The sequence below is a fragment of the Taurulus bubalis genome (assembly GCF_910589615.1).
Source record: "Taurulus bubalis genome assembly, chromosome: 19".
Taxonomy (NCBI): Eukaryota; Metazoa; Chordata; class Actinopteri; order Perciformes; family Cottidae; genus Taurulus; species Taurulus bubalis.
In genome coordinates this window covers 9105148-9128801 of record NC_136607.1, presented here as the reverse complement: position 1 = coordinate 9128801, position 23654 = coordinate 9105148, and the positions used below count along the sequence as shown (strand labels likewise).

The 23654-nt window shown below is 42.9% G+C and overlaps 1 protein-coding gene across 1 annotated transcript in view; it reads right to left on the bottom strand.

Moving 5' to 3' along the window:
* The window catches only part of cacna1bb (calcium channel, voltage-dependent, N type, alpha 1B subunit, b), a gene marked incomplete at both ends in the record, with an annotated part of 140576 nt that overhangs the window by 29977 nt on the left and 86945 nt on the right, over positions 1-23654 (bottom strand). The window contains 13 exons of the mRNA XM_079235043.1: positions 704-868; positions 1328-1529; positions 4104-4241; positions 5422-5582; positions 8131-8227; positions 11618-11638; positions 14777-14883; positions 15377-15436; positions 15930-16059; positions 17061-17196; positions 18024-18229; positions 19827-20621; positions 22858-22899. Coding sequence (XP_079091169.1) covers positions 704-868; positions 1328-1529; positions 4104-4241; positions 5422-5582; positions 8131-8227; positions 11618-11638; positions 14777-14883; positions 15377-15436; positions 15930-16059; positions 17061-17196; positions 18024-18229; positions 19827-20621; positions 22858-22899 — 2260 coding nt within the window. The remainder of the gene's footprint in view (positions 1-703; positions 869-1327; positions 1530-4103; positions 4242-5421; positions 5583-8130; positions 8228-11617; positions 11639-14776; positions 14884-15376; positions 15437-15929; positions 16060-17060; positions 17197-18023; positions 18230-19826; positions 20622-22857; positions 22900-23654) is intronic.

Here is a 23654-nt window from a genome sequence, read left to right as displayed (position 1 = left end):
ACGTACACTGAATATATTTGAGAGAGGAGAACCACAGCAGTGTGAACAAGCTTCATTCTTCACCTCCATTTATCTTGCACCAGATCAGATATCTTTACAACACGGAAAACTACAAATGACTGATTGTGGGTTTGTGTCAGCTGCTGCTGATTGTTGTAGCAGCATGTGTCACCCTTTAGTTTCGGAAATAAAAAACATTGTTTCTTTTTAAGCTAAGTAATATTTGCGTTCTGTGCGAAAGTATTCATGACAAAAACAACAGCTGGGGAGAAATAAAATCCCCCCCCCGGTGTTTAAAGGGCCTGACAGCAGCATATCTCAGCAGCCTTTCAAACTGTCTCATCAAATAACTTTTCAGGATTTGATTAAATTTGAAATATTCTGAGACAACCAGGAATAAAGCCAAGACACAAGTTCCTCTCTCTGATAACAGTGAGCGACTGTTAGCATTGAAGCGTACCAGTGGTGTGATGGTGGGGATGTTTGATTTTTCATTGTTACCCATGTCTCAAGGCCAGACCAGTGCCGTTGCATCTCAGCCTCAAAGCTAAATTATTAAATGGTACAGATTCATGGAAACTGCCTCTTAAAATCCCTGTGAATATTTCAACAGTGCCCTGCACATCACATTGGGAGCTGAAGTCTCAACGAGCAAATGTAGAGGGATCTGAGAGGAATTAGTTTGGCAGGAGGAATCACTGACCTTCATCATCAGCACGACTGTGTTGAGGGCTATCAAAGCCATGATGGCATACTCGAACGGGGGCGACACCACAAACTGCCACATCTTGTACTGGAAGGACTGCTTGTTCTCCGGCATGTATCTCGTCAGCGGCTTGGCGTTGATGGCAAAGTCAATACAAGCCCTCTGTTTGATGGAGAGACGAAACAAAAACACTGTGTATGAATCCTCTCAACAAAAAAAAAGACAGTTGGTGCGACACAAGAGGATTTTCTAAGTGGTTTGTTAAATCAAAAGATGAGACGACAAATTGAGCCTCTCTGATCACTAGCCAACACTTAACAGAGAAGAAAAACTGCATGGTTTTAACAAAGTCTTGGTAGACTGGAAAACCTCACTGCTTTCTTTTTAATTGTTTTTGTTCTGTTTGAGGGAATTGTAAGTCGCGTTACAAAGGATTTGCCTGGAAGTGGATCAGCGTGTGCTCTGACTTATAACGAAGAAAACATTTGTGATGCAAGAGACGCACGTTTTCAGAAACGAGCGCCTCTGCAGAAATGTATCAGCATGCGCTATTGTTGCATGTCGAGAAGAGAGGTTGTCGCTGTGTTCACAGTGCGTCGTCACTTTGCGGCGCTCTCCCACCTCGTTCTTCTCCAGGCTGCACTCCGACATGGCCTTGTCCCCCTGCTCCTGGAAGGTGATGATGATCAAAGCCACAAATATGTTGACGAAGAAGAAGGGGAACACCACGAAGTAGACCACGTAGAAGATGGATGTCTCCATGCGGTAGCCCGGGCTGGGGCCCTCGTCCTCATAAGTGGCGTCCACTGAGTGCTTCAGGACCCTGAAAAGAAGGAAAAGATGAAAGCAACCCAAAAATATATACAACCACGTAGAGCTCACAGCAGGTCAAATAAAATATCTGGAGGGACTCGAGTTCAGGCTTCCAACTTTTTGTCTGGCTGCAACTATTATTTTCATTATCAATTTACCAGACTTTTTTTTGTGTATTCATTTTGTGGACTTATAAAACATCACACAAGGGAGATGAAGATCACAAGGTGACATTTTCAAACTCCGTATTTTTTATTAAATGTACTCGGTAAGACCAAGAAAAACAGCAAACTCGACAACCTGGAACTATCAAATGTTAAGAAAAACTCAAATGGAATAGTTATTTCCTTTCGATCAACTATTATCTACTATCTTCACAGATCTATTTCAGAGCGAGCCAAGCTCTACTAATCTTCCTCATGGAGCTTTAAAAGATGCCGAATCCCTCAGATCGACTTATCTGAAGAGAACCGGCAAATCAGCTCACCTCTCCCTTCACCCCACTTTACTCTGTAACTGACTAAAATAAACCCTGGAAGTGGAGTTAAGAAAGCTTGATGAAATAACAGAGAAATCAATCCGTCCAGAAATATCCAGGGGAACCGGTCCCAAAATATCCAGTCAACCTGCCCGTAGAGCTTTCTTAGGATCCTCACCGAGGATATTTATAAAGATGGAGTGAGTCACGGCACAGTTCGGTGCCCCTGTGCTCCTTCAACGGAAGATACGGCGGTGCAGTTGTGGGCCCAGTGTCAATGTCTCATTCCCACTGGCTCACAGAATGTGACAGGCGTCTCCGGTGAGTTAATGACTCTCCTGCTGTGAGATCAGCGAGCGCTCCACGGTCCTCTGACCAACTTGTTCAGGGCCGTCTGCACACTTCGGTTTCGTGAGTTCGTGGCGGTGTGCAAACGTTTTTTGGAACTTTTGAAAAGTGCACATAAACAGTGATGATGATGATGGTGAGAAAAAGTCCTCCCAAGAAGAGTGTAATCATCATCATGAAAAGACCTGTAGTCCAGTGAGCAAAGTAGGAAGTGAGGGGATGTTACGACGCGTAAACGTCCACTCAGACAGCGGTTTCGGCCAACAACATCGTCTCTGACCCCAACCGTGTCCTGAACAGTGATTACGAACTGTTGTCATCAAATCAGGGTTTCACGCTTTAATGAGGTTAGACTATGGATCAAAATATGGAGCTTAATGTTGAAGGGGTCTTGAGTATGTTGTCTTCGGTATACTATGTATCCCTGATTCTTGTCTTCATTTGATTTCTTTAAAAAGGAAATTTCAGACACGATCTGACAACTAAATATCATCATCATCATCATCATCATCATCATCATCATCATCATCATCATCATAAATTGTTATTGGGTGTATTAGAAGCTCAATGATGTCAGCTCCACTTATCTCCATCAACTAAGCACGGCAATTCATTTTGATCGTGGTTCTTTTTGTTGAGTATCTACGCATTTGTACAGTTTTAGGGTTAGCTGTTTGTTAGTTTAGTAATGAAAAAGATCATAAGAAATGGAAAATACTTATTTAACTTTATACTTATACCATACGTAAACATAAAACTGTGCTGTCGCTTCTTGCTTAGCTGTGTGTGATTTTAGGTGATCGTGACAAGCTGACGCAGTTTAACAGTTTACTTTTCATCGTCAGGTAAACACAATGAATGAAATAAGTAAACAGCCATCAACAGTCCTTGACAGAGATGATGATGATGATGATGATGATGATGATGATGATGATGATGATGATGATGGTAATACATCTGCCTGAGGCACTTTAGCTCAGGCGGAGAATAGCAGACTGAAGAAATCTATGCAATGAGCCTTGATTGCATCTTTAGGAAGCGCTCAGTAATTAAGCCTGAGAGAAATCAGTTGTACCATCGGCCTCCAGGTGTGCCGAGTGCTTTTCTCGAGTAGTCACTGAAGGAAGTTCTGACGTGAAGAAGAATAAATGATTCAACAACACTTCAACAACAATATTATATATTGAACTATATATTAAACTGTTATATTGGGGCCATCACACAATTTATTCCTGATTTATTAGTTTCATATTCCGCTTGTAAACACTGTGAACAAAGCTGACTTCAGGGTACAGTGTGTACTGTTTTGTTGCATTAGGCTGCGTGGTTGTAGATTGCAAACAGAAAACCCTTTCCTCTCACTCCTCCCTGTCCAAACTGCTGTAACCTGAGCCAACGAGTGAAATACGGTGGTAACACCATTCACCTCGCTCAGAGGCCGTCCATACCATAATAACACTACTTAAGGAGCAAAGGAAGTCAGACGACGGCTGGCGATAACGCGGTTTTACCACTGTGTGTTGGAGAGCTACGGTGGCATTCAGGTAACATAAACACATGATTGGTTTGGTTTGTCCGTTCTAGGCCACTGTAGAATCATGGCGGGGGAACCCGCTCCCTATGAAGATAAGAAGGACTCAGTGATTCTAGGTGAGTATACACTGATTAATCAATTTCATCTGATACTTCCCTCCCAAAAAAAAGCGGCATACTGCATCTGTAAAGTGTTGACGTGATATGGAGGTTGTTCTGACTTACAGTGGCCAGCCCTCCCCCGTGGACACCGTGAAGAGCGTCAGGAAGGCCCAGAGAACATTGTCGTAGTGGAACTCGTACTTCTTCCACTCCCTGGGCTGAGCTGTCACGTCATCCTTGTCGTAATCCAGAAACTGACCCCTGAAAGAGAGAGAGACGGAGGAGAGACAGGATCAGGGAGAAATACTAGATCATCAAAATTAAAAGAGATTGAGAATGTCAGTATAAAATCATGTGTGAGCAAATGACAACCACCGTGGCTGAAAAAAGGCAGCAACCTAATGGGTGGTTTAAGACAGGGGTCACTAAGGTGGACCGTGGTCCGGACCCAGACGCCGTTGTACCTGGACCAACTAACCAAGAATTGAGATTTATATATATTTCTTACTATTTTTTGGGGGATATACACAGGCAAATAATATGTGAGTCAAAGGAGTTATTTCACATGGCGTTCTCTAAAAAGAGAACAAATGGACAGTGAAACCGGAGCCTTTAACCAAGAATAAACAGACTCTTGTTTGTTCATTCTTCCAATAGACAGTTCAAAACCAGTATGTCTCATATGTTCAGAGACCATAGCCATTATTAAAAGCAGCAATGTGAAGCACCACAAATCCTTTGAGCAAACGTACCCACTCAAATCCGAAATGCAAGCACAGAAAATAAACCAAAGAGCCCAATATGACCAGAATCCTGACACATTCATTCACTGCCCAACAAGGATGTTAACAGAGAGGAGAGAGGAAAAAAAGTGGTTTCAATAACCACACATACAATGCCTGCACACAGATGTATCTTATTAGAAGATGAGAAAAATATAAAATCATGTTTTTTGGGGTTGACATCACTTCACACCTGAATGAACTGAATTTAAAGCTTTTGTTAATTTTTCTTAAATGAAGTACTTAATTTTTTGATGAGCATCTTTCAAAGGCTTTCTGTGTTTTAATTTTTTAAATACAGCCCTTATTCTAATATAACTGAACTGAGAGAAGAACATATATTTATTATTAGAGTATATATTATTTATAAATCATCCAGTTCAATTTGAAAACTGCCAATGAATATTGTTGAGATATTGTTCAATTGAACTTTCTTTATTTGATTTGACAGGGAGTTGTTGACTACAGACGTTAATACAACTGCTTCAATATATATATATAGGACTAAATCATAGCGCAAGACATTATCGTGATGTTCCATTATCGAAGATTCTCTCTCACTGGACCTCGTTGAATGTAAATTGAAACCCCCGGTTCAAGACGTTCTGAAGAAGACATTGGGGCATGAAGGTGGAGGTGGGTCAGCTCGGGTGACGTACCTGCAGTCTTTCTCCAGGGCCTTGGACTCGTCGGTGCAGTAGAAGAACTTGCCCTTGAAGAGCTGCACGGCGATAACAGCGAAGATGAACATGAAGAGCAAGTAGACGATGAGGATGTTGAGAACGTTCTTCAGAGAGTTCACGACGCAGTCGAACACCGCCTGGAAAATATTCACACACACAAGTACAAGTTCGGATCCATAAAGGCAAGGTGTCACATTGATTGAGCTCTCTCCATTCTCAGGAAGCCTAACCAGAACTGGTTTATGATTTGCTGTGTTATTATTCAAAGAGAAGTTGTAAATTATTGACTATTTTAAATTAGGGCCGTCACTCACTTTATTCAAAATCCCAAACTGCTGTTCAAACGTCGGGAGGAAATTAAATATTTATAAGGATTCATCTCTTGTAATAATCGTTTAATCAAACCGCTGCGCAAAGTATGAGTTTTAACCATATTCAACACAATCAAATCTTTTTTTTTGTGGCCAGCAAAAAAAAGTCCCCTTTGACCCAAAAAACATTTCCCCCACAGGCCACCCATGTGTCCAGACATCTTTATACATCCATGTATGCGCCAGGCGAGCAATTCTGATTGTTGAGGTCTGGCCTCCATCACTTGTTATAAATCTATGATTCTGATCCAAAATCAGTGCAGCATGCTTTAGTGTGAGTGTGGGGTAAGTCTGCTCATTTGATCAAAAAAACTTTTGTCTCTGATTGAAAAGGCTGTACGAGTCAACTGTCGGGCAATTTAAATTCAAAAGTGAACTATGGTTACATTTTCCGAAGAAAAGATGTCTTGAGTTCTGGGTTAAAATATGAGCTTAATTTGGCTGAAAAGTGAAAATAATAGTTTCTACAGCCGTCACTAAATGACTATATTCCAACTCGTACTTCCAAATCTGCTTCACGAGAACTAAAAGCTAATTTTTCCTTCAAACTCAGGCCTGTTTTCACCGGGCTGTCACGATGTCTGAAGACAAATCAATGCTCGCTGAAGTACATGAACACACCGTTGCATGGAGTCTCCGTGCCTGTCACTCTCTTTTCAGCTCTTCTCTTCGGTCAGCTTGTGCTGTGATCTCTGTGAGATGGACTGTTCCGTCTATCTATCCTGACTTGTGTGCAATCTAACCGATGACTGCGCTGCTGCATGAGTGATCGCCATCGAGGCTTTTGTCTCCGGAGAGCGGACGGAGCATTTCCCCCCACCAGCTCTACCAGCCTGTCCGTCAAGCTGCTCCGGCCAAGTTGTGGATGAGCGTCTGTCTGCCAGCTCTGATCTGCCTCAATCATGGCACTTTTATTATCCAATCAGGTCTTTCATCTTTTGTCAGATCCATTACTTTTGGAAGATCAGCTGCCTTCACGCACCAGAGGGAAGATGTCATTTCCGCATCAGAGGGAACAGCTTAGGGTCACAATGCATGATTACAGTCTTACCCCGACGTACCATAGTTGAGATTCTTTGTCTTAAAAGGCACTATGTAGAATTTCAAAAATGTCAAACTTTGCCACCCCCCAGTGGTTGTATCGAATATGATTACCACTGGGGTTGTTTAATCTATCTATGATCCAAAAATTATGCCACCAGGAATTATTTAAAGCATACAAATTCTATACTAAAGTTGCGAAACTTAGCTCACTACAAATACATTCACATATGAAAAACGTGTAATAGTTTGAGCACTCAATAGGAGCCACTTATGGTGAGGTTTCTCGAACATTTCTACCTTGAGCACAGTTCAAGTTGACAACTTTACTGTTAACCTTTCTTTTTCAACATTTCTTTAGAAGTACATTAAGTAACTGAACATATTTTATGTAAAAGGGAAGACAAAATAGAGGTAAACGTAATAACTAAACAAAGATGGCAACGTTGTGATGCGACGGCTAACTGGCCAAAGGATGGCAATTCTGCAGGTGCAGTTTTCAAATCCAAGTTACAATATTGTATTAATATATCAAGAACAGCCACTTAAATCATAACAACTAAGCCAACCAAATATAAACTGCACTGACAAAGAAGACCAGGACTAACAAGAGACCTTATTGAACATACTGTTGCAAAAGTACGAGTTAACACACACAGCTTCTGCTTCTATTTAGTCATTTGTGGCGTAAAATGACACAGTAGTGAACATACAGGAGGTGGTTTGGGAGTGACTTTTCAAAATAAACTTCCTTCTTTACAGTAAGTCAGGTTTAGGCAACAACACCTCCTAGTTGGGTTTAGGAGAAGAGCGTGGTTGATGTTGACTAACGACTCGCGTGACTAGCTAGGGATGTACGAGTCACATGACTAACGACTCAAGTGACAAAATGTCAACACTTCCTCTTGGTTTCCTACGGGATTCGAACAGCGGTCTCCTGTACAAATAGTCCTGTGAATAAGCATCCCTGCACAGCACTCCTTCAGCTAGGGAGGCAATTTTCTGTCACTTACTTCCAATCTGTGTGACTTTAACTTCTCCCGTCTCTCCACAACACAGAGCACCCCGAAGGTCAAACCGCTCAAAGCTTCATTAGAGAGCCAGGGATACTTCACTTCATTTAAAACGCGACTGCTTTAAACCAGATACATCCCTTCCTCCTCGGTCGACAATAAATGTGTGCGACTGACACCGGATGTGGCCCCAGCTGGCTGCTCTGCGTTGTTGTTTATCTGGTAATGCACTGGGTGGGTGACAGACACGATTACTGTACCTTCAGCTTGGGAAGCCGCTTAATGGTCTTGAGTGGCCGCAGGACTCGGAGGACCCTCAGGGACTTGATGGTGTTGATGTCCTTGCCCTTCGTCCCTCTGCGCAGATGGAGAGTACAGTTAGTCCGGTGCGGTGTGGTGTCACCGACAAACATGGCAACCCTTTCAACCCATCCTCCAGTAACACCGGCAGGTGTACCGTGCACACAGATACATACCTCTTTCTGTTAGTAGAGTGCATGCACATGAGTTCATGTTATTCTACAGACGCATGCAACAGTCCAAGTACTGTATATGAGTACACAAACCAGATGTTGCTCCTCCACTTCAGTATTCATCTATTCTTTCTTTGCTTCTGTTTGTCGTCTTCCCTTCATGCCTTTTGTCACTCTCTTTTGCCTGCTTGTCTTATTTATTCGTTCCTTATTTATTTTTCCCCGGTTTCATCTCTTCTACTTTACATTTCTTCCCTCTTTCCATTTGTCTCATTTTCACCATTCTAAACTCTACTCTTCTTCAGCAATCAAAACAATTTACTGCAAATACTTGCTGACAACTCGTGAAGCATTTTCCACAAGTGGAAAATGGTGGTGTTGCTTCTTTTAGTTATAAAACCACATTTCATCACCTTTTCCCACAAACAGCCATGTTGAACATGTAACCTCAGCCCTGCAGCATATCACATATAACCCAGCATGCTGTTTCTGTAGAATAATATAGAGACATTTCATACTGAGTGGAGTAAATGCACAAAGGATCAGCTCCTTGTTGAGGAAGCAGCTTCTTTGCAGGAACCACTGCTATCAGTCATTGCAGACGCTGCAGGTTTTGCTAACTGGTCACAGAGTGGAAGGTGTGTGTGTGTGTGTGTGTGTGTGTGTGTGTGTGTGTGTGTGTGTGTGTGTGTGTGTGTGTGTGTGTGTGAGAGAGTGTGTGAGAGAGGGGGTTATGCTAATGACATACAGCTGAGCCATCCTTCACTCAGAGACTGACATTGGCGAAGGAGAGTGTAAGTGTTTTTTTTGTATTAATCAGTCACATGTACTGTACACATCATGTGGCTGTCACTCTTGATAGAAGAGTTTGTTTCTGCTTGACTTCAAAACATTCTCAGATATAGAAATTGAGAGTGTGTCTACATCTGTGTGTGCACTGCAATATGTTCATGTGTGAAGGATGTGGGAAAGGACACAAGCATAGTAGAGAGAGAGAGAATGCCCTGTTAGCGGGACCCTCGGGGCCCCATTTCTTTTTACACCGGCATTAGGTAGTGTTACGGAGAAACCAATGTTTTCATACCCAGGGGACAAAAACAACTTATACTGTTAAAATAATACTATTTGTTCAAGCTTAAAATTGTAAAATGATTTATAAAATACATGAATAGTGTAGGGATAGCCAACTGTAATGTAGCCTACATAAAATTCAACAAATAGCTTTACAGAGAATTCATTTTCTTATTACCGCTAAATATTTTGTTACCAAAATGATCTTTTGAGTAAGATTTTTCCAATTCCTCCCAGAAAATACCCTAACAAAAAAGAAAAACACCCGGTTGTGTTCTATTTTCGATTTAACTACCTCTGGTCATTTCCTGGTTATTTCTTGAACTAATTGGACATTATTTTCTTATGGTACTAAATTTGAAAGTCTAGTCTGGGAAAGAAAGGTATTGGCTCCTTTCTATAAAATAATGTGAAGACTAGTGTACCAGTGAAATAAAGCAACAAAATAATTAAAATAATTAAATACATCTATTTGTAATATGTGTAAAAAAGTCTCTGAGGTGCTGAGGGAGAAAAGCATGGTTCCAAACATTGTGGGCCTTTTCTTTTCTCAACGGAAAACTAACAAAATGGCATGCAGCTCTCATGCTTGGATGACTTGGTTACCCTGGCATGCAATCTGCAAACTCAATGCCAGTCCTCGCTATTCAAGGACCTCGACACATTGAGACGGCAAGAACAGTCTCCCAATAGCTTTCAGAAGCGCCATGGGCAAGGAAGACGTAATGTGTGTGCGTGTGAGTGTGTGTTTGTGTGTGTGGATACAAGGTTGTGCGTTCACATTAACTCAGCAGTGAGTGCATAAACTGAAATCACATTTTGTCATTTTGTATTTATTTTTTTGCAGTCTATCGTCATTTGGTAAATTATTAGAATGTTACCTGCCGGCTGCAGAGGCGTGTCTGTGTTTGATTGACAGCAGCTGGCAGGCTGCCAGAGTCCCGTTGTTACGCCGCAGGGTAAAGATAAACTTGTGTTGCAGCTCCATGCAGGCGGCATGTTGTTAGTGGTACTGAAGAATGAGCACCACAGCAGCAGCTAACCAGCCAAAGTGACATCTGCGGGTGCGTTTACTTGCTGAGGTGCTGCAGCTATCTAGCTTACAGACTGACGTTAAGCAGGAAGATTTTGCCCGGTGAATATTAGTTCAGTCTTGTGCTGAATCCGTGTGACCGTCTGCTCTGCCTGACAGAACGCTGACGTTACGGCTTCATGCAAGTCCATCGAAATAAAGTCTCCGTCAACGTTGACGCCTGACAGGATTCCATCAAATTGGTGCAAAAATAAGGGGCCATCATTAATAATGTTTTCCCTGTGATGGTTTTTCTTAGCAGATATGCATGTCGTAACAGGTTACAAATGCAATTTAACTTAAATGTGCTCAGCAGCCAAGCATGTGAGGTAATTATTCTTCATCATGATGACGCTTGTCATCTTAGCTGCCTCCTATTGGGCAAGGAGCATTTCCTTATTTCGGGAACATCTGACATCCACTTCACTGCCTCAGCTCCTTCTATCCAGCTGTTTTCAAGGCACATTTTGAATAATGTACACGCAAATATATTCAGTTCAATCATAACTTAGATTTAGATTTGTATTTTTATTTTAAATAATAATACTAAACACAATGTGTTCGATGGGGAAACAAACAGGTATCCAGCAATATGTTCCTGACATACACAGGCTGTAACTCTGCTTTTCAATGAAAAGGGCCCTCAAGCTGAATTCAGGTTAGAAGCTATAATCCATTATTGAAATCCAAGGAGAGATGTGTGTGAAGGGCAAGGAGGTGAATTGAGCTGCCCACTTTAATCTCTTAGTGATTTGACCAATTGAACCCACTTAAGTGAAGATTAAAGGAGTTTTATGTGAACGAGAAACCACAGATCAAGATGTTTTAGCTTTGAACTGATATCTGATGAGTTTGCAAGTGAAAATGTATTAAGTGCAGAACTGGTTCATGTGAGCAGCTATATGTTGGTCTTCTGAAAGCTATGAGGGGGAGTCCCCAATATTGTCGTTTTGTCTAGATGTCCCAATATTGGGACAGGCGGTCAGTGAGGAAGGAAGGAGGGGGATTCATGGTCATATCCCAAAGTCTATTCGGACGGGTTGATAACAGGTTTATCACATGTGGGGGAAAAAGGGGACAAGGGGAGGAGAAGGGTTCAATAAGCAAAAGATAGATAGGGACAGTTCCCACCTGGCCACGCTTTGTTGCGATCTGATGAGAAAAAAGCAATGACACAAACACAATACACAAACATAACCCACATAAATAGAGCGCACAAGCATATAAAGACAGACAGAGCAAAATAAGCATTTTAAGCACACAGGCATGAAGATACAGTCAGAGTCTTCGGCCTTTCGAACTTACATCAAAAAGAAACCAAAGACAAGAGACAAATAGAAGAACTTAAACTAATTACCCTGTGAAAGAGCAAAGCAATAGACAAGTCTGATCAAACATTACAGTGGTTATGTGTGCCTCGCATAGGGAATAAAACACATGTATAGCACGAGGATGATCATGAAGTCATGGACAGTTTTTCACTGGGAGAGAAACAAAGATGAGAGGACACTTATGACTATGTTCACACTGCAGCTGGAAAAAAACAACGCGGCCAGATCTGCTATTTAAAGACACCGTCAACTACTTTCCCACAGTATGTGGTCCTAAATCTGTTATGTACCGCATTAAGTCCTGACGACACTTCCAGGCTAACTGCTGTCCTCATCTAACTGGGGTTTATTTCACCTGCACTGGATTCAGGCCTCTCAGTCGCTGTCCTGCGCCTGGTGAAGAGGTCTTCATGGGTCCAATGGGTCCGAGGAACTGAGACTCGAGCAGGGGCCAAATTATCTTTCAGTTATCTGTATAAATAAGCATACTAATGAATTCTCTTTTAAAATTGTTTCTATGACGTTACATTCGTCCAACGTAAGTATCATTGTGGACTGCGGCTGGTGGTTAATTGGTGTCTTTAGGTCCACGGACGGTTAATTTCAAATTGTTGTCTTTTTAACAAATGGATTTATGTACCTCGGGCCTGAGTGAGTTTCCACAGGTCAGTTTCAAAGCGGGTTTAACGTTTTGGACTCATGAAGGTCTCTTCACTCTTGTGTTTGTCTCCGTAGACAGCTGTTTCCCTGGTCGGATAAACAACTGAGCCAAACGAAGCTTCATAAGAATGGGCCTGTCATGTTCCTGCACGCGTGCATGAGAACTGCAGGCATGTAGATGGAGCTCTTTGATTTGCATATTCTTTCAATAAACGTGAAACCGTTCCAGCGAGGAAGTTTGGCCAAAACATTTTACAGCCTTTTATTTGGAGATAAATCTGAAAGTGAGCACACCTGCCAATGTATCTGAAGCATCGGCCTCGAAGATGGATGTTTACAATGGACGGTTTGGGTTTTTATAATAATGCGTTTACAGTTTGTTTCTGTTTTCTCGTTTTCCCTTAAACCCGTCTGATCGTTTGACTGCTGATGTTTTCAGACGGACAGCAGACAGCTCTCCTGTCAGTCTGCAGTGTGAATGCAGCCTGTTACACGCTGACATGCCACGAATGTGAGTCGATGAAAGAGATGATATGGGATGTGAACTGTAGGTGGAGGGATGAGGGGGACGTGTTTGAATCTGATAAACCCTGGATTGAGACTGCTGATGCCTTTATACTCTGAAAGTATTTGAACAGCGCTTTTAGAATGAATCAGAATGTGTGGTTAGACACACGCTTATGCTGAAAGCTACATCCTTTTGCATCCTCATTATAATGTCATTCTGAGTGTCTAAGAGCTTTTTTATCTACTGTTCACTGTTTAATAGTTTTCAATTATCACCTTTTTATGTGTGCATGTATTATGGACAGCAGCACTCAGGTCCTTTGTGTTCATGAATATCTTGAACACATTTTACTCTTCTGAAAGCGTGTGTCTCTGGCAGTACGCCGTGTTTCTGATTCACAGCGCTGACACGCTGTGCATTATGTATACTGTTCCTACGGACACATATCAAATATATCTGACAGATGGAAAACAGCTAATTGCGCTTATGCAACCCAAATGCAGATGTAAGACAAACACAACACAAACAGAGTAAATGCCAGTGTCTTTGATCGTGACGGTGGCGGTGATGATAAGCAAATAACAAAATATGACATTTGTACAAAATGTGTAGCTGAGGGAGGAAGGCTGCCGCGGACGCCTCTATAAACTCGCTAAGATGGACGGGAGGGACAACAGAAGACAAAAACCAACAAATGGACAGACACACAGGCAGAGAGAGCAGGCAGCATTACCCCATGAGGCTCCTGAAAGCAATCCAAAGCCAGAAAACAAAGGAGGAAGGGGAAAAGTGAAAGAGAGATGACAGAGTCAGAAACAGATATAAGACAGGGAGGAGCATCAATCTACAGCTGGAAAGAGCTTGAAAAGAGAAGAGATCTGAGCGACAGAAAGCAGTACAAAGAAAAATACACAGGTGACTAACTGTGGACACACTTCCAGGACGGACTAGTTGATACCGGACGTGAAATAGTGGCTGGTGGGAAATATCAGACTGCGCTGGTTGAAACAGAATATGTAATCACCTTCTCACTCCAGAGACCCATAATGCAGGTCTGCAAGCGTCAAGGGGCTCGTTAACTCCCTTTATACTGTGGCTATGGACAACATGTGTTTCTCATCAGATATAATGTATAATATAATAGGACGCTTTAAACACAGATCGGATCAGTTTAATATTCTTCAAGGTATCATGAGCTGAAGGTTACAAACACGATACTAACTCTTTTGCTATAGGCTTAAAAATGACTTTACCAGTATCTTAATTTGTTTACACCCACCAACACACATACACACAAATACACACACTTTTCACCTTTCAAACTACAGTCATACAACAATTTCATCTTCAGGGTATTGAGGTGCAAGAGTTTCAATTGGGAGCTTAGAAACGTCCGTTCCCTCCTGAACCATAAGCCTATGCAAACTGTGCGTGATCTATTTGCCAACACGCAGGGAGGGGCTGTGGAGATGTGACGTAACAATGAAAGTTCAGTTTGACATCGTCGTGTCCGCGAACCAACCCCAGGCAGCGCAAAAGCAATCGGATGAACGCGTCGGGGTTGTTTGTTCGAGCGAAACACAGGGACAGGGGCACCTAGCCCCGGGGTGTTGGCATGCTGCTCCAGGGAAGGACGCGAGAGAGAGGGTAACGCCAACTTGGAATACTGTTGCACGAGGCAAACCGGCTTTTGTTGTGGTGGGGTTGTATTCGTCCCCGAAATACATTACGTTCAAAGCCCTGCCGTGATTAGAGAGCAACGCTGCACGGACAAAGGAAAAGTTGACTTACGAGCAGGCAAAGGCCACCAGGGCTCCGGTGACCACGATGAAGTCCAGAATGTTCCACAGGTCACGGAAATAAGCGCCAGGGTGGAGGAGCAGTCCCAAGTCGATCATCTCGAGTCACGGAATAAACAGAACAGAATTATTTTCAAAATCCCACACACTTTCTTTGTTTTTACGGCCTCTTCCAGAAAGACTCTTTCCTTCTGAAAACTCTTTAAAAGACATCTGGTTTTAATTTCTAGTAGCTTTCATTTTCAGAGCCCCAGTGCATTCATTATCTAAAGCGCTTGGAAATAGGACAGAGTGTTATCACAGCTGAGAAATGTAAAACCACAAACCCAATTAGCAATGCCGGTGACATGACGGCGCTGTCGGCTGTGTTGCTAAGAAAACAAGCTCAATTTGGTTGGAAATGACTATAATCCTAAATCCCAATTGGATGAAAAGAAAACATGCTGTTGAAACCATCGTTTTATGGAACCTAAATGTCTGAAAAAGTTTACATTTTCAACCACATTCATCCCAGTTGTTTTACTTGGAAATTACTGAGCTGGTTTTTCAGAGCTCAAATCCAAGTGTACCTCCATTTTAACAGCCTCCTCACCTTAATCACCATCTCAAAAGTGAAGACCCCAGTAAAGACGTAGTCCAGATACTTGAGAACCTGCAAACAGAGAGCGAGAAAATATCCTGGGAGTTGACTCGTCAGATCCAGTGACAGATATTTAAAGACACTTTGTGTGTGTGAGTTTATGTGTGTGTGTGTGTGTGTGTGTGTGTGTGTGTGTGTGTGTGTGTGTGTGTGTGTGTGTGTGCGTGTGCGTGTGTGTATGAAAATGGACCTGTTATGCACAACATGTTCTTCTGCCCTGTCGGAGGTCTCAAGCTTTGCACTCCTCTCACACAATTTGCCTGAACAGTGTGACAACATTTGACCAGAAAAAAAAAGAAGCTTATTTTTCTGCTCCTCAGTATGGGCAACCTGTCGAGCCCCATTAGGAAGGACTGAATCAGTCTGAAGCAATCAGCGGGTCGGCCCAAACCGAAATGTGTTGGGTGCGTGAATCCTCATGTGTGACTGCGCGTCTGACAAGCAGTGTGTTTGAGGTGCACTTCCAGATGTTTATTCATGACGTCCAGATGTCAGCCTGACTCACGTTGTTGCGCGACGCGTTGGCTTGCACGGGGTCCTCGGCTGCCAGGGCGATGCTGCTCATGGTAATGACCAGCAGGATGCACATTTCAAAGTAGCGCAGGTTGACCACGTAGTGACACAGCCGACGTACACTGCAAGACCGCACACATACATGAATGTAAGAAAGTATGCACAGACTTTTTCTGTACTTCCCAGGATTGATATTATTTCAGTCCCAATCAAGAGTTTGGGTTTGTAACGTGGATAGACTGGTAAATCAAGAGCTTCCTCAGATCCTGAGATGCGTATTCACTTGGCACACCAACCCTTCATTTTGGCTTAAGATCTAAGGTGCTGGCACTTTTCCTAACTGCTTAACGCTCAGTTGCAAACCACCCCTGTGTGCGCTGGAGGTCACAAGCTTCCATTGGCTTCTGATCCAACTCAACACTACTTCTCGCTTCACGCAACCATCCATGATTTGTGCCGGCAGAACTGACGATATGACTATGATTTGATCTTGGGAACAAAGGTGTTCTTGTACCTTACGCTTAAACATGCATTTTTGTAATAAACAATCCATAACTAGCACAGTAGTGCAATCAAACAAGAGAGTCCATTCTTTGGGTTCAGCCCCTGTCAGGACTTTGATTCCACAGCTGTGCTCAGAGTTAAGCTCAAGTTGATCTCACTGGTGTCGCTCAATCAACTGCACCAGCTGTGTTCCTTCAAAACCAGAGAAACATCCTGATAACCACTTCCTGTAGCCAGAGGGTTGAAATTTGATATTGCTCGTCATCTTTTCGTCTCAGTCAATGTTATTGATTTTTGTCCACAACCCGAGATATACAGCCTCTAAAAAATCAAATGTCTGATGGGTTTCCTGAGAAAATGAGAACAAAAAATGTTTACTCAGAAACCACCAGGGAAACAGAAATAAGCAGAACATATATATGGCTCCTAGTTTCTTGGATTGCTTTAACAATTCAAAAAGGATTCACCATGTGCTGTTGGTTAGTTTGTCCCTGTTGTACATGGTAAAACATCCTGATCATGAGTTGGTTTTATGAACTTTCTGTTGTCCTTAATTCAACCAAAACTATCAATATTAGTCTATGTCACCCGTTCAAGTCCCTTCGCAGTTATGACTTACGGGTTTGTTTGCCCGAAGATGAACATGGAGCTGTAGGGAAGGATCTGCCGAGGCCCATTAACTGCCTCCTCCTCATCCTCCTCCAGGTCTTTCTTCTCCTCATCAAGTCGGAAGTTGTCGCAGTCAATATTGTTCACTGGTGTGTAAAAAAAAATTACACACTCATTAACTCGAAGAAGCACAAACAGTTTTTTTATATGGATTCTATTAAGCTGTTTTGTGTTTGTATTTACTTTCTGCATCCATACAAATGTATAATCAATAACTCTACTAATTGGACATTTTTCATATGATGGTGATTGACTAAGCATGAAATATATATGAACATCTTAGTTAATTAACTACTTTACAAAAGAAACACACACTACTTCAGTGGAATCGAAGCCGCTGTTACAGCTTCTTTTTAAGTAGCTAACATCTACATTTGTCAACAAAGCTGGACAGATAATTTAATTTGTATTCTTTTTTTTTAGATGACAAAAATATCTGACAACAAAACACCTGCAAAAACTACATCCCCAGCAGCCTCAGCTGTGTGTTTAAAGCTAATACGCTAATTGTAGCACGCTAAGCTAAGACGGTGAACATGATTAACACATGATACACAGCACTAGAAAATTGTTGTGCAATCCTCTAGTGTCCTTCTAAAATAAACATGACATGAATAAACATTTACCCTGCTTAACATGTAGTCATACTAAACAGTGCAGTACCGGTTTTTTTTGGCATCAATTATTACCCTTACTGTATATGATAAGATTTTACTCATTAATTTATTTGCTGAGATCTGGGGCTCTGGTGGTATTCTTAATTAGCCTTAATTACCCTGAATTACTAACTGATGACGAGTGGAAAAAAATTATAAAAAGGGTTTTTAATCCGATAATGATAATGTTCAAAAACTTCAAAAGCAAAAAACTTTTCCTTCCCACTGCTCCCTCGCTTGTTGTGACAGTGACTCACTGGGTATGATGGTGGTTTCTCCGGGCGGGGCAGTGATGGTGACGGGGATTAGGATGGCGCTGCTGTTGAGGCCGGCCTGGCTGGCCCTGGTGGAGTTCTTCTGGTTGTCAGCATCCTCTTGCTTTTCTCCAAGACTCATGGTACTCCGCATTGCCTGCAGAGGACTGGAGGCGAGGCCGTCCTCCTCAGAATCGGGCTGCCTCTCCCTGGGGAAAGAGATGTGCGTCTTATTACAGGCATCATTATACTCTGCTCTCAGGGTGCTTCAAGCTTTTTCCGCCAAATGAGATTCATAGGAGTACAATTCTCTGTCCTCCTGGGAGACCGACCACAATTTATGTGGCAGCAGGCTAAGAGAAGCTGTTTTTATTGTAGTTATATTGTGTTTATGGAGACAAACAGTAAAATTAATAGTAAATTAATCTTACTATTTCTTACACAGTGTCGTGGAATATGAAATTTAAGTCGAAAAGATCCACTAGAGAATTAATTAAGCCCAGTCAGATACATAACAAGCCAATCAGAGAGCTGTAGCGAGCGTTTAGACAATGTTTTGACGTGCCGCTGTTATACCCCATGAACACATATTCTAAACAGGCAAAGAAGATATAAAGTGAAGCAAGACTGTGCAACTGCAGGTCTGTTTTCTGAACTTAAATTAATTCAGAAACTAAACTTGGTGGACAGTTAAGAGAGCGTTGATGGTTCCAGATCAGCTCCCTTTTTAAACACATTGCATCAGTGTTTCTACTGGCTGGCCATGCACATCCATTCAAAGTTAAACAAACGCTGACACTTGAGATGCAGGAAACGGCTGCTTGAATGTGCCTGTTGTGTTACACAGAACGAAATGGGAGACGGAGCGAAAATTTGTAGAACAGCGGTGTAACATCACCGCACCATAAACTTGGAATAAGAGTATTTTTTTGTGCCTCTTTAGGGCAACAAATCTGAACACAACGCTCACATGTCATCACTGTTTAAGTTGATCTGCCTCCTTGTGAGCCAACAACCTCCCACACAAAAGTCAGTCCAATGTTCTTTTCTTTTAGCTCTGTTTTTGATCTCAACCAAATACTGAGGGAAATACACTATCTGTCTCTTTAGCTGCCAATTGCTCCACTATGTTCACCAGATATTCTCAAACTGTGTCTGTCTGCTGTTTGCTGCTGAGCAGGTAGTGTGCAATGTTTAAATTATAATAATATAATTATTATTATTAAAACAGCTGCCAGCTGCGACTGAAATAAACCCACTCAGAGGGAATGAAAACGAAAAGTCAGACACAAACAATTAGCTAAAAACTCCTGTAAATCTCCATAAAATTGGGGTGAGCTGCAGATTCAGGTGATAATGACCTGTAGGTTCATCACTACGAGTGACCCATTTCACATTGTCCTCTGAAACGTTGTTATAAATAATAGTCGCTTTAAATGGACTGTAGAGCACTTTTCTAGTCTTCCGATCGCTCAAAGCGCTTTAACACTACATCCCACACGCTGATGGAAGGGAGCACCATGCAAACTGTCACCTGCACTAATCATTCATACACCGCAGGAACAGCGACATGGCCGAGCGGAGCCGGGGATCGAACCTCCGATCCTCTGATTGAAGGACAACCCTGCTCTACCACTGAGCCACAGTCGCAACAAGGAGAGAACAATCACTCATCTATTGTATTGCCACACAACAACATGAGGAGCGATACTATAAGATGGACACGGGGTGCTGCATACTGTGAGAGCATCGCCGATGGCAAAGTCCTGTATGAGTTGGCTTTTCGTCAATATGTGCAGTCTTTACCTGTGGCCTTTGGTTCCATTCTTGTTCCTCTTACAGTCGTCTCCATCCAGAGTAGACTGAGCTCTGACCATACGGGAGCAGCGTCCCTTCCTCTCTCCATTACTGTCCCCTCCTCCTCCTCCTCCTCCTCCTCCTCTTCCTCCTTCACCCCTCCCCCTGCGCTCTCCGTGGGCACCATTTGCTATCAGCCCGTTCCCCTCTTTTGGCGGACGATGGGAGTGATGGTGGCGGTGGCCCCTCTCTTCTCCTCCTCGGCAGTCATTGGCCTCCTCCTCAGGGGAGCCGGCCTGGTGCTGTTGCCGGTGACCCTGCCCTCCGTCGTGGCTGTGGCTGCTCTCCCCTCTCCTCTCTCTTATCTGGGCACCGTCGGTGTTGTGTTCTCTGCTCCGGCTGTGATGGGTGTGGTGCCTCCCTCCCCGGCCTTCGCCCCCGTCCCTGCTCTCCCCGTTCCTGTCGCGGTGCCGGTGGTGCTTCCTGGTGTGTGCGTGGTCTCCCACCCCGTCCTGCTGCCGGGGGTCCCCCGACTCCTCCCCCTCTCCTTCGGGTGACCTGCCGGGTGACCTGCCGGGTGACCTGCCGGGTTTGTCCCCGTTCTTGGCTTCCACGACGAGCGGCCGGTCCAGGTGAGTCTTCATGTCCGGGTGCAGGTGGAGGGTGGAGGACGTCTGGAGGCGCTCCTCCGGGTCGAGCTCGTTGAACAAAGCCTCGCTGCTCGTCCTCACGTTGTGTCTCCTTAGCTGGTTGGTCCTCTGCTCCCACACTGACATGGCCTTTGCTGAGCGCTGCTGCTCCTTACTGCACATATGAATCAAAGCCACAGAGAGGGATCATGGGAGAGGGACACACAATGACAAGAGAAACATTTTATAGAAATCACTTTGTGACTTCTTGTTCGTATGGGTTTTGGGAGAACATCACCATCCACAGCTTCATCTATAGCAACGCCGCAATCGGTAACCAGATAGGTAACCAGACGCGAGGTGGTCTATGGATGCGTCAGCACAAATGTTAACCATGGTAAAGCTTTCACTTACCATGTTTTGAGGGTCATATGGAGAAAGTAGCTCAAATCCTCCACCGCAAAATATGAATATTTGTAATTTCCCAACACCTACTGTAAGATGGCACAGTTTTTCGACTGCTGATGGTTGCTACATGCTGTTGTCATGACATGACCTGATCATGGGAAGTTTATTTCTTATTTTGGGTGCTCAACATTGATGTATTGCCACACTTTGATAGAGGCAGAAAGGTTCAATCCTAGTCTTTTGGGATTTCATTTTTTTTTTACCAGTGAAGACTGACTGGGTCTTTTTATGGATATGTTTTAAATTGATTCTTGCTGCTACTAAATACCAGATGTGTGGCGGTCATGTCAGAAATGCGAAACATCTCCAGTAAACTTTTCTTCCCTGAACAACTTGCTACTTTGGAGGAGGAAAACGCCAAAGGGAGATCATTTCAGCAATGATTTGTAGGAGCTGATGCAGACAGCCGGCTTCTCATGGACTAAAACAGATGCATACAACAGCCTGCATCACGCACGCTTCATGCTGTTTCAACTGCATTGTGGGGCACAAGTTCCTCTCTGAAGGTTGTACCCATCAGAAATGAGACTTTAAAGGGGTCACATGTTCAACCCACACTCACATACTCATAAAGTACATTGAAGGAGATATTGGCTGCTGTTATTGTTCCTCCTAATGGCCACGAATAATTCCCTTCTTAATGGGAATTTGATATCGGAGAAAACTCATTGTCTGTCTGTGTAAAAATGCATTTGAACGTTTTGGTTTAAGTTATTACAAATATTCAGGACTTTAACAAACCAATAGGGTATCTTCCAAAGTTAGTGATTTGAGTGTGAAATCCCCTCTTTGTGTCTCGATAGACTGTTGGATGGAATCCTGTACTAAAAATAACCAATTCCTTTGTCTAACTCAGTCTATTGAAGTCTCATATTAGCTTGAGCTGATCTACAATTCATGTTTGCACATGTGTGTGGATTCTCTGCGACTAGTATGGAGGAGGGGAACAATTACAGATACCAATAACTGCTATATATATATATATATAGGCACGAGAGAGTTGTAATTTTAGCCTTGGAAAAATGTGAACCCAATCCTTTAACAGGGCCACAATCTAGCATGAACATACCCATAACAGCACTTAATCAATTGGTGATGGTGTCGTAAAGTCACAGGGCACATTCAAATATCAATTATTAGAAAACCGTGTCAGAACAAAATGAAAACTAGGAAAATCAAAGCTACTCTATGTCTGTATGTACCAAAACAAAGTCAGGATGAAGAAGGAAATCCTCTGAAAGAGATTATGTCATGGGTTGATGGAAAACAGCGTCTTTATTTACACCATGTGTAAAGAAAACAGCGAAGGCAGTTGTGTTCATTTTACTAATTGGTTAACCGCTAATGGGAAATAGATTTTGCATCATTTTAGCTGTCAAAAGTTGGCACTGCCTGACATGTCATGTGGCAAACCTTGCTAATCTGGCACGTAAGTAAACTGAAATAGAGATCTTTTTTTTCCTCATTCTGAGGTCATGTGTAGATGGGGCATGCTGTGGGGGTGATGGTCACTCCTGACATGTGCCGTCTTTAACGAGCTGATTCCCAGGTTGAGAAGAATATGGTGAGAGATCACATCGATGGGTGAAATGGGATTTTTTAATTTTTTTTAATCCAGACGGCAGAAACAATGTTGCCATTCTACGTTTCTGGAAACCACAAGATACGTTAAATGTGGACGTTTCATAAGTACATTTCGTATTTTGGTTGGTTAAGGTATCCGTTTGAAACGTACAATGGCATTTTTTTCCCGCCGACTGTGCAGTTTCTTTGGACATGGGTATTTCTAAAGATATGAAACGAGTCAAAATCACCATAAAATATTAGTTTTTATGTTTCCATCTATCATATATGAAGCCATTGCATACTGTTTCTGTGCAGTATGATTTATTTACATGGGGCTTCATGGGTTAGTTAAGTTTGCTCCATCTGGTCACCTGTACCTCAAGAATCGTCGGGCGGGGGAGGAGTAGACAGAATAACTCCTAAAAGACAGACAGAAGACACAGAGGACACAGGACAGGTATCCACAGACAGGTGAGCAGCAGACATACAGGTAAACAATGTTCACAGAAAGGAAAGTGAAGGATTGTGACACTGAGGGGGACGGGAGCGTTATTTAGTGAGCTATATTAAGAAAGCACACACACACACGCACACGCACACACACACACACACGCACACGCACACACACACACACACGCGCGCGCACACGCACACACACACAAAGGGCAGTGCCAGAGAAATGACAGCCACTCCTAGTAATCTAGGAACGTACAGTATCGTTATCTCAAACAAAAGAAGCGTCTCTCGCCGGGCAGGAGAGCAGATTTTGGCCTGGGCTCTGACACACTGTATCTTTTAAAGCGATATTCTGGGGGTCCTCGATAACAAATAAATGTCAAACCGCCCGCGGTGATGGAAACATTCGAGGAAATTAAACATTTATACACAAATGATTCACATCAGAGAGCACGGAGCGGGAGATGAGGAGCTGTTGGCGCCGACACAGAGGAGCTGCCGCTACCGACAAAGACCAGAGCGTGTGTTTGAATCAGCGACTGGGGCTCAAGATGACACCCAGACTGGACTCACAGCTTTTCTGCTCTGTGAGGCGCTTTGTGATGGCTGCTTTTTTTTGTTGTTGACAAGAATCATAAATACATTTCACTTTTCCAGCAATGAAGACATTTAGTTTAATGAAGGTCCAGAGGAAAAGAGGAGAGGACAAGGGGAAGAG